Source organism: Botryllus schlosseri, chromosome 9, assembly GCF_051294905.1.
Source record: "Botryllus schlosseri isolate E-star chromosome 9, Bs_hap1, whole genome shotgun sequence".
Taxonomy (NCBI): domain Eukaryota; kingdom Metazoa; phylum Chordata; class Ascidiacea; order Stolidobranchia; family Styelidae; genus Botryllus; species Botryllus schlosseri.
Genome location: NC_137244.1, coordinates 6,093,625 through 6,104,666, shown reverse-complemented (window position 1 = coordinate 6,104,666; position 11,042 = coordinate 6,093,625). Strand labels below are relative to the sequence as shown.

Genomic DNA, 11,042 nt, shown 5'->3' with positions numbered 1-11,042 from the left:
GCCACAGTCGCAGTATAGAATGTACATTTACGTTTACATTCTATAGTCGCAGCTTTTCTAGATATTGGTCCTGGTCTGCAAGATCGGCTCTCACCACTAGAGTCGAGAGGTAATGTTTTCCCGTAGTTGGCTTTGGCTGCAGATATGGGCACTGGGCAGTGTTTACTATGAAGCTATTTTCGAACGATCTTGAAGCGCATGTGGACGTGACATTGATAGACCTTACTTTGCTGCGCCTAAATTCTCCTACTGTTCAATACATCGCAATATGAATGCATCGTTTGCTGCGATGCTTCCTTTTCGGTGTGTATGCCTCACTGCCTCATGCCCTCATTGAATTTTGATATTCAACATCTGGCATAGTGGTCGCGTTGGGACTGACCTTTTAGACACAAGTCACTTTAAGTCTTTGGAAATTTTGTTGCATCGAGTCAAAAGTTATTTGAAAATCAGAGTTGAGAGAATTAGGTGGTCCCGACTAAAACCAAGAATAAGTCTTTCTGAAGTCCTCGAGCTTCGGTGTGGCGGGGTGTGCAAGATTCGTTACTGAATGAAGACTGTGAACAGCGAACTCATAGCCACTGCCCACTGCTGTTGTGTAGATAATTCCCTAACTACTCCACACCAACATTGCTACGTTCATACATTGTCTTTAAAATACTCTGCCACTCCGCATGGATAACAAATTACAAATGTGCTTCACAGTCATGATTTCCCAAGATAACGTAGACCGTTTAGCAGATGAAACACAAGAACGATGGATGCGTTACAGCAAAATGCGCGGTAAGATGTAGAAACAAATGATAAGATTGAGGCTGCGTAAAATATTTTCCACTCGCAATAAAAATCGAGTAAACCAACAATAATTCTGGGCAATGTGCATGTCAAAAATGCATTTGTATGTTTTTATGTAGCATTGTGTAATTCATTCATGATATAAAACTGAAGCACCTCCAAATATGATGTTCAAACTATACATGTGTGTTTTCCAACTCCGTTGCATGCTCCTGCAATTTCTGCAGGACAACGTGCATTTTCGTTTGGTAAGATTTGACGATGTCATTTCGGTTTCATCATTCCAATTCTCACTTGTTGGAATCTTGTAGCGTTTACAATGGCAAAAATATCAAATAGAGGTGTTGTGAATTACCCCCACTGTTACAACTATTGCTGTGTAAGAAACTCACTTTATAATTCACAGTCAGATTAGATCTTTGATTTCTTCAAATGAAATTGTGTTTAATCTTTTCCAGGTAAATCTCATGATTCGGGTGAGTTCTGGGATTTTGTCATTTTGACTGCGATTGACGAAGAACAGAAGAGAGCTTATGAATTGCAATTGGACAGCAAGCTATCATTTAATGAATTACCGGCTTCTGCACAATACATTGTTATTGCTGATCCGCCAGGCCCGAAAATTGGTAGGTAAACATTCTAATAAATAATTGATGCGTCCATTCAACCACTGGAACAGCCCACAGGCCATAATTGTTTTTATCATCTTTTCATAATTGTATTTAGTACAGCAGCTTTTCATTCAAACTTGTCTCGAAGACGCCTTACTCAAGAGCAGTAAATTTAGATCATTTGATATTTCGCACTTTCGATGACAAGTGTGAATGCACTCCTCGTTCTGTGCGCTGTATGCAGACGTTGTCATTGGTCAAAGTAGTTGTTGGTAGTGAATTAGAAGTAGAAGCAACATTAAATCTTAACTCAATTACAAGTAGAAGTATCAATTTCCAAGACATGTCAACTTCAATATACAATTGAATAGTATATTGAAATAAACCCAAGTATTTTCAGCTGACACTCGACAGCAACTAGTAGAGAATTGGAAAGAGCATTGCATATCACCAATCCTATCCAAAATATGACATTACGAGCATGAAATGTTGAATAAGAGAACGTTCAATGTAGTATTTTTAGATGGAAAAACGAACTACTTATGTTGACGCAGTCTTGACCGGTGTGTATTTTGATATAAAAGTAGACTCCAACGCACACAAATGAAATTCTCTACTAGCTTTTGATTCACACTTTCATTAGTGTGCCTTGGAATAGACTTTAATCAAAATACACCAGCCAAGGCTGTGTAAACAAAAGCACTTCGTGTGCCATCTTGAAATAGTACATTGAACGCTCTCTTCTTCGAAATTTCATGCTGGTGACGTCATATTTTGTGATACGATTGTTGATATACAATATTCTTTCCATTTCTCTACTTGTTGCTGACGATTACCCATGACGAGTGTCAGCCGAAAATATTCAGGCTCATATCAATATGAATATAATATTCAAAATACAAAGTGTAAAAATGAAAACGTTTTGCCCGAAGTAGTCCAAAAACAACCACTTGAGCAGTGCAACTACGGAAAACCTACTTCAATACCCTGAAAAATCAGAACTGCTTTCTTACTGATCATCTCTGCCTTTATGTGGGTCTGTTTGTTATGATTGTGAATGGATTGACCATCGTGAATAACTTGTTATGACACAAAATATTTTCAAAGGCAATGGTGGATCTACACTGCATGTCATCAGTGAACTGCACAAGAGATTTGGCGACGCTGTGTATCGGAAAACAGTCATCATAGTCCATGGGGGAGGATTTAGTCAACGTTTGCCCAGCGCCAGCATTTTGGGAAAGGTATTCCGGAATACAGGCCTATTGTGAATACAACATTTTCGGCAGCCTTTCACCATAAATTTGGACCCACACAAATTGAAATCTGTAATTATGCAGGTTGATTTGACTTTACTGCCACATTGGAACTCCCGGTAAGCCGAAACATTGCCTCGTTCACATCATGCTTCCTTGCTGCTGGATTTGTGAATGTTTTTGAGACTACTTAAAACGGGGTTGAAACCAAGTTGCAAGGTCCCGAATCACCAGTCAATCTCACTGTTATAGTTTTGACTCGATTGCAGTCACGTCATTTTCAATTCACCACCGAGTCATAGTGTTGAGACTCGAGTGGGAGTCCAAGTCATTGTATTGACCTGTTCAGTTTGGAGTTGAAGTCTTGTTGGTGCTTGGCATCCCTAATTTACCGGACATCTAGAAGTTTCGGGTCGTCGTTTCTAGTTCCAGTACCAGGGTTGTCATGACTCGACTCGAGTCAATCTGTGCATTGACTCGACTTGCACTCGAGTCATTGAACATGACTCGAGACCTAGACGGCCAATACCGACGTTTCATTGAAATTTCGAAGAATAGTAAAGTAACCACACTATTGGGATTTCGTCTTTTGGTACTGGTAATTGAAAATGCGACCAGAAACTGTTAAAAGTGGGGAAAATTGGTACAATATAAATGCGAACCATTCGATATCACCATACAGAGTTATAAAAACTGGGTTTAACAAGACTTTAACTGGAAACTAAGCAGTCAACACAATGACTTGGACTAGGACTCAAGTCATAATACCGTGACTCAGACTTGACTCGTCGGTCAATTGAAAATGACTCGACTTGAGTCAAAACTATAAAAATTAGATTGACTTGTGACTCGGAGCCTTGTGACTTAGTTACGACCCTGTCCAGTACTGATAGTGTCATGCGCATTGTGCAATGACTCGATTACAATTCGAGTCTATAGCTATTGACTCAAGTCGAGTCTAGTCATATTCCATATTTTGAGAAAATGACTCGAGTCAAGTCGAGTCACCAATAAATCGAGACTCGAGTCGAGTCATTACAATCCTGACTTACAATTCTACTTGATCATATTTACAGCAAAACTTTTTGCTGCTTACGCTATCAATTTTGTCAACTAGAACATAGTTTTGGGGCATGTTTGCATCACCTGCATCTGCATGTGTGAAAATGTCATAATCCTCAAGATACCCTCCCATGTCCAGTGGTCAGTTCAATAGAACTGTTTCTCGAAATTTTATGAGATCAGCAAACCGGTTGGCATTACTGGTAACTGTCAATGACTTTTTACAACAGAACTGGGTGTAAATATCACTTCTGAATCCCACCAAAGCCTGTATCACAGTAACCGAATATATATATTTTCGAAAATTGCATGTATATGTAGTGTCGTTAGTCTATCAACATCGACATTTCCAGATATTCGTTGGAGTACCCATTGGAGAGCCTATGTATCAGAGCCTCGATCTTAAATTGGCCACATACATCGATTTTCCGTCAAAGATATCCGGCGGTGGAATATTTGTGTGTTCAGCCGACACTTTTGAGGTTTACGATGATCGTAACATACCATGGAGATTCCACACCGAAGGTGAATATTCTTGTCTCCACTCACGTGGGATCAAATGATGAAATTTTTCAATCACAAACCAACGACATCGAGCGTTATTCGGCAATCTTTCCACGAAATCAATGACCAGCTTTTCACAATTATAAGAGTCATCATTTGACAGGTCAAAAAAAGTCAAAATTGTGGCGTTAGGTCAAAATTGTTTACAAAGTCAAGATTTTTTTGCAACCTGCATTTCGTTTGTATCGTAAATTTTGCACTGTCGGTGAACTTATCATTTGACATTTCACAGCTTGTAGAATACTTTATAAGCCTACCGTTGTAGAGACAGCCCATTGTCTGCTCATTGTGAATCATCAACATTAAAATGGAACAAATAGGTTGACATGGTGTTATGCTCAACGTACCAGAATATCTTAAGTGAACCAAGACTGCGTGGGCATTGCATGGTTATTATATCAGGAAGCGCATGGTGAAAAAATTGTAATGTAAACCGGTGGTTCTCAACCTTTTGCACCTCGCGGACCGGTAAAATTTTTAAAAAATGACTGGCGGACCGGTGAACTTTCAAAATTGAATTAAGCCAAAATGTAAAGCATGCAGCTGTTTTTTGCAGTTATATGATGCTAGAGAGTGGCATTTGGAGGGTTTTGATCGTGATTAATTATCTTCACGATGGCATCCATGTGATATTATGGTAGTCAGTCTGATGAGTCGATGTAAAATTGCCTTATCCAGATAAACGTGCTACCGCCGACAGTCGTTTACAGTCTTTTGTGCCGAAGGCCGTGGGTTTAACCGACCACGCCAACTCGAATAATATTCTTGTCTTTGACAATATTGATACAAGAAGTGTTTCGGAGTCGAACCAAGCACCTTGTCGTGCTACCTTGCTCATTGCCCACTGCCACCGGACGCGTAGGCTACTCTGGCAACTACGAATACAATGCGTGACGCAAGAAAACATCTTACAGTAACTATACCGGCAATCCGTGCCGAAAAAGCACTTCGTCAGCCCACCTCCAGAAGCGTTAATCTTGTGCCCCACAGGTCGATAAAGCCACAGTTGGGAGGATGTTTTCACCTGTACTTGTTAGTACATTCATTCTACTCAGTGTAAGCAAAGAGTTTGAGTAGCTTAATCGCGTCAATAGCGAAAATTTTCCACCATTCATGACTGAATCGGTTTTGTCACTGCCGTATTTTTGGCACGCCTTTCGGAGTCCCATGTTAGCCTAATCTTCATTATTATGTGTTGGTACGTCATGGCGTGGTAATGGCTGACGCCCAAATGCCTCTTTCTATAAATCATGCGTATTTCTCGGAGGCGGGCACGTAATATGCAGGACATTTAGTGACACTAAATCGCGCAAAGAGCGAAAAAAAATAAAAAAATGTTGGAAAAAGTTTCAAATAAATACGCTATGATTTATGGTCATCATGGTTGTAATGACTCGAGTCAATTTGTGTATTGACTCGACTTGTACTCGAGTCATTGCACATGACTCGGACCAAGTAATAGGACTCGAGACTGGGTCTACCAAGACAGGCATTTCATTGCAATTTCGAAGAATAGTAAAGTTATCACGCTGATATTATTTCGTCTATCAATACTAGTAGGGCCTATTTGAAAATGCTACATGAAACTGTTAAAAGTGACGAAAATGAGAATATTATGAATGAGAAGCATTCGATATCACCGAGTAGAGTTGTGAAAAGTGGGTCTCACATGACATTAACTCGAAACTGAAAAGTCCACACAATGACTTGGACTCGAGTCAAAACACTATGACTCGGACTCAACAGTCTACTCAGTGACTTGAACTCGGACTTGACTCGGTGGTGAATTGAAAATGACTCGACTTGACTCGAGTCAAAACTAAAATAGTGAGATCGACTTGTGACTCGGAACCTTCTGACTTGGATAAAACCCTGATGTTCATGGACCGGCGGTTGAGAACCACTGATGTAAACAACATTGTCAAGAATGAAGCGACACGGTTTGTCACCAGCGGGGTTGCCAGCCAACAACTGCTGCTGTTGAACGTTCTTCATCCATTCTTGACAAGCTACTTAGTACTGACAGATACTTTCTACCCGAGAATGTAGGAGAGTATCTTTCGTTGTACCGCAATAAGTTTTTGTTATTTCTACCATAATACATGATGCAACTACTGAAATTTTTCATGTTTTTCATGTAAAAATTTGTCAATTTTTGAGTTAAGAAGGGAAAACACCTAATTTGCATACATTAGGTCAAAATGAAGTTTTTTAAGGTCAAAAAATGTAAAAATTCTCTTTTAGGTCAAAATCTTCTGTTTTAGGTAAAAAAATCGCCCTAGTCATGTAGTCATCATATTAATCTTCATGCTGCTATCCAGTCTTTTGCGTGACATCAGAGTACTACACCTACATTCTTCAACATGAGTGTGTTTTAGAATCTTTTTGGTTGATATGAACAATTTCATAGACATGCTAGCCTATTCACAATTTATATTTAATGTGACATTCCAAAAAATTTCATCCCGACCGTCAGGTTTTAGGTACACCGTTATTACAGCATCATATCACCAGCACCACGTATGCCCCACACGAATTATTTTTCTCTTGACAGGTTTTACAGGGTTAGCGCACTTATCCCACGTATCAATTGGGAGAACGCACGGAGTTTACATACTAAAAGAGCCCACCCGCGACTGTGAATTGCTGTGGCGATCCTCAAAGTTCCTACACAAGCCGAGTATTGACTTGATGAAAAAAACCGACCATTGCGTCGTCCGCAAGGAAAACGATGATATGTGGGTCATGACTGACAGCGCATTTTTCATAAGCCCAAACGTTATGAAAGTGTTGTTGGAATATTATCAAAACAACGCCCCTCTCACTTGCGAAATAGATGCTTACGGGGATTTTTTGCAAGTAAATGTGGAATTAATGTCACTTGGGGATGTTTGCTAACTTTTGTTTCGTTACAGGCATCGGGAGACAATTCTACCCCTGATTACGCGGGGAACGTGGAAAACGTTTGTTACGAAGCAGGGTCGTTGGTCGAAACGCGCAAGAGTATTTTCAACCTTCTTAAAGGCACGCCTCTTTATGCACTGCTTTTAGCGCCATATCCATACTTTTACGAGAGTAAACAGCCCGAATCGCAAGCGACATCGATATTTTACCACATCGGAACGATGCCTGAATTCGTTGAAAACTTCTGCCACGATCAAGTGTTTAGGAAAGTGTTTGGGGTGCAGACCTTGTCATCCTGCTATGGTATACCGTACAGATTTGAAAGCGAAGGTTGTAACGACAAGACAAGTCGTATTCTGACCGCCGAAAATGGTTTACTAGCTTGCGACATCGTGCAACTGCCTTGTAGCACCCCAAGCATTATGAAATCACTCATCAAACCAGGCGTGACCATTGGTAGCGGATCTATCGTAGAGTACTCTGTCATTGGCGTTGACGCAGCTATAGGCAAGGATTGCGTGATAAGCGGGTGTAAGATTCCGAAAAAAAGCACGGTCCCTGACAATTCGTTTCATCACACTATTCCGATAAACGTCAACGGCACAAAGTTCTACGTCACGGTAGCATTCGAAACGAAGGCGAACATGAAAAAAGCACTCCCGCGTGACGAAGCTTTAGAAAAAATATGCCATTTTGGTATGCCATTAAAACGGTTAATTAGCTCTGTGCAATCACCAACGCTAAGTCTATGGACGGCAAAGATCTTTCCAGCAGCAAAATCAATGGATGAATCGTTCGACTTGGTAACAATTTATTATTGAAACAATCCACTTTGTTTTATATAAAAAACAATTTGATTTCAGACTAGAAGATTTCTGGGGGATCCCGATACCTTTCGTGACGAAGAACTTTATTCCATGAGCGACTTGCTATCAATGAGAGACCTGTCCGTTGCCGTATCCCATCGGGAGCAACTGGCTACCTTAATAGCACAGCGCGCATAGACAATGTTATTGAGTTGCAAATCTTCAATATATCATCACTGCTTTATATGCAGCATCTCCAGAGTGTTTCGAGAGCATCGGGCATCAATTTTAAATCTTCAATATACGATCATTGCTTAATATGCAGTCTCTGCAGAGTGTCTTCAACTTTCTCATATAACGTACCGTCATTGGTCGAGTGTAGTTGTCTCAGCCCGGCGAGAGCGCCATTTTCAAGCAATAAAGTTAATCTCACGTTTGTCGCGGGCGCTTCGTTGATAAGAAAATTGTTCAGGAAGGTGACAGCAGCCAGTTGTAGGTCCGTGTCGAAATGCAAAAGGAATTCTATCACTTGCCGGAGCAATTCGGACTCACTTTGAAGATACTCTTCGACAAAGCTATGCTCATTGCCGCTCATCAAGCAGCAAAGGACGCAAACAGTGTGTGCTCGGATTTTTTCATATCGCACGGACATGACGGGGTCTCCGATCCCAGCAGATGCAAACGTCGTCAATACGTGTTTGCACGTCTGAATGATGTCGATGCCGTGACAGGACATAAGTTTCTCGTCGGCGCTACAGCATATATTCCGCAAAAGCGCCAAGGTCCTCACTATGATTGTAGTGTCTCTGTCGGTGGCAAGATTGCGGATTATATCAAATCCTAGTTTGTCAAGGATTTCTGATTTCAGAGAGGGATCCCCTTGAAAACACATGTTCATAAGACACCACACGGCGTTTAATTTCAGGTCTTCGATATTCATCCATTTCTCCAACACATTGAGCAGTCCGGCCGAGCGAAATTCGTTTTTGCTAGGGTTGAACTCAAGCGTCATGTTGCACAGAATGCTACTGAGGACTTTATCTTCTTCCATATCGTTTCTAGGCTCTTGGATGAGCTTCAAAACCATTTTCCATACGCCTGCATCATCAAGTGTAGTTCGTAAAAGCCGTACTGATCTTGATAAACTCAACAGACATTTTAATGCCGCGATTCGAGTCGCTGGTATTGGGGATAAAATCGCTTCCGTTACATTACTGACAAGCGTTTCGGTGACTACTTTTTTGCGGATATCTTCATCATTCGACAGCAACGAAGCGTAAGCTAAAAAGCCAGCGTTCGCGAGGCTCTGCTCGTATTTCATGGCGTCCTTGAACTTGCTCATTTCGGCCGGATTTTTGATGTCTCTTATCACGGGATGCTTGAAGTACTCTTCTAGCTTGCTCGGGTACTGCTCGCAGATGTTCGAGAGTCTTTGCAGATTAGGATCTTCCTCCGTTAGGTAAGCCAAGGTTTCAGCGCCGATTACTCTTTCCGGGAAGGAGCATGCGGGATCGCACATTCTTACTAAGCACGGTACAACTTTTTTAGCGATGACATTATTCCACGAGTTGGTCGACAAGGCACCAATACGAAACATATATGTTAGACATCTCGCCGAATACATTTGTACCTCATTCGTCTGTCTTTGGGCTAGCAATTCAATCAAAATTTCAACAACTACCTTACCGGACTTCTCGCATATTACAACCCTGCATTTTTCGCACGCGGAATTATTTTTGCAACATATCACAGTCAGAGCGATCAAAGCTTTAATTTTCACTCTCCCGTGCGACACCTCTAACAGATTTGCGAGTGTAGGCATGATATCTAACCCCAAAAGATGATCCTGATGCTCACGCGACCTGCAGTAATGCCGCAAAATCTCGCACGTGCATTCCTGCGTACAAGTTGACAGGTTGATGTTTCGCAACAAGACCGATATCACTGATGTATAATCGAAATTTCGGGTAATCGATGCATTCTCTGTGGATACGACGATGGTTCTTAGGCAGCGTATAGAAGCCTCGTAAAGTTCGAGATCGTCAGTCGATAAGCTATCACACACCGTTTCAACAATGCTTTCGTCAAGTAAACTCTGTATATTTGTATCAATGCCTTTTGCGAGACTGCCGAGAACAATTGTAGCTTGTATCTTGACTGACATCGAGGTGTCAGCGTCCTGAATGAGATAGATCAACCTTCTCGGCGCGTTCAACACAATAAAATTGGCTTTTCGTTTGTTGTTTCCGATCACCAGGTCTTTAATGTCTTTGATACCTTCCAGTATTTTTGTTAATTCGCAACTGTAGATCTTGTCAACATAGGGTTTGTAAATTGCGGTCATCTCCGACAGGACGCTTGTAGCCATTGGACTGGGTTTATCAACTTCCATAACGACCGTGATTTCACTATAAACTGCACCAAAATAAAAGAGTTCTGTAGTTAGATATAATTTCAACTGTACACAGTGCTCATTCTAAAATCATTTTGAGATGTTTACAGGCACCATCTCTTAATAAAATAGGCTATGTGCCTTGCGGGATCAGGTCTTGCAAGCTGCAAGTATACCTAACTGAGTCTTGAGTAATTCCCTGTCAACATGCAAATATTTTTTAAATCCGTCTCCACACCCTCTCAGATTTTTCTCTAAATTTATATACAACTAAAGTATCTAGTTCTGTGTACAACGAAATTTATTTCGGACAATTTCGTTGAACAGCTCTCGAGTAATTGCAGTTTGAAAAATGATGATTTTGTGATTACTCAACCATGAAATTTGGCAACACAAAACCTGTGTATGATTGTAACTGATATAGCTCAGAGGTTACGTAGAGTAAAGGTTTGAATGTTATTTAGCAATAATTGTTGGTAGATGTGCTTCACTTACCACGAATTTCCCCGCTCCACAGTATTGGGTCAAGGTTCAAAACGCGATTTCAAAATTGGCATATGTTAAAATCGGTGATGCATAACGATATTTTTCAACTCATCTGGTGCAATTCTATTTAAACCAAAATTCACAAGCAAGGTGTCATTTGAAAGCT

At 40.8% G+C, this 11,042-nt stretch overlaps 2 protein-coding genes across 3 annotated transcripts in view; one reads left to right on the top strand and one right to left on the bottom strand.

Annotated features, from left to right (window-relative positions):
• LOC145446931 (armadillo repeat-containing protein 8-like) overlaps positions 1–11,042 on the bottom strand; it is a 393,366-nt gene that overhangs the window by 103,212 nt on the left and 279,112 nt on the right. The window contains exon 2 of one of the 2 annotated variants that reach the window (XM_080325316.1): positions 7,987–10,413. The exons of the other annotated variant lie outside the window; for it this stretch is intronic. Coding sequence (XP_080181442.1) covers positions 8,306–10,390 — 2,085 coding nt within the window. The 5' untranslated portion in view covers positions 10,391–10,413 and the 3' untranslated portion in view covers positions 7,987–8,305. Of the gene's footprint in view, positions 1–7,986; positions 10,414–11,042 lie in introns of those variants that run through there. 2 annotated transcript variants of the gene reach the window in all.
• On the top strand, positions 137–8,435 carry LOC145446934 (fucose-1-phosphate guanylyltransferase-like). The gene is made up of 7 exons (XM_080325319.1): positions 137–783; positions 1,254–1,421; positions 2,514–2,650; positions 4,078–4,249; positions 6,843–7,147; positions 7,204–7,995; positions 8,056–8,435. The coding sequence occupies exons 1-7, from the start codon at positions 675–677 to the stop codon at positions 8,194–8,196; spliced, it is 1,824 nt and encodes a 607-aa protein (XP_080181445.1). The 5' UTR covers positions 137–674; the 3' UTR covers positions 8,197–8,435.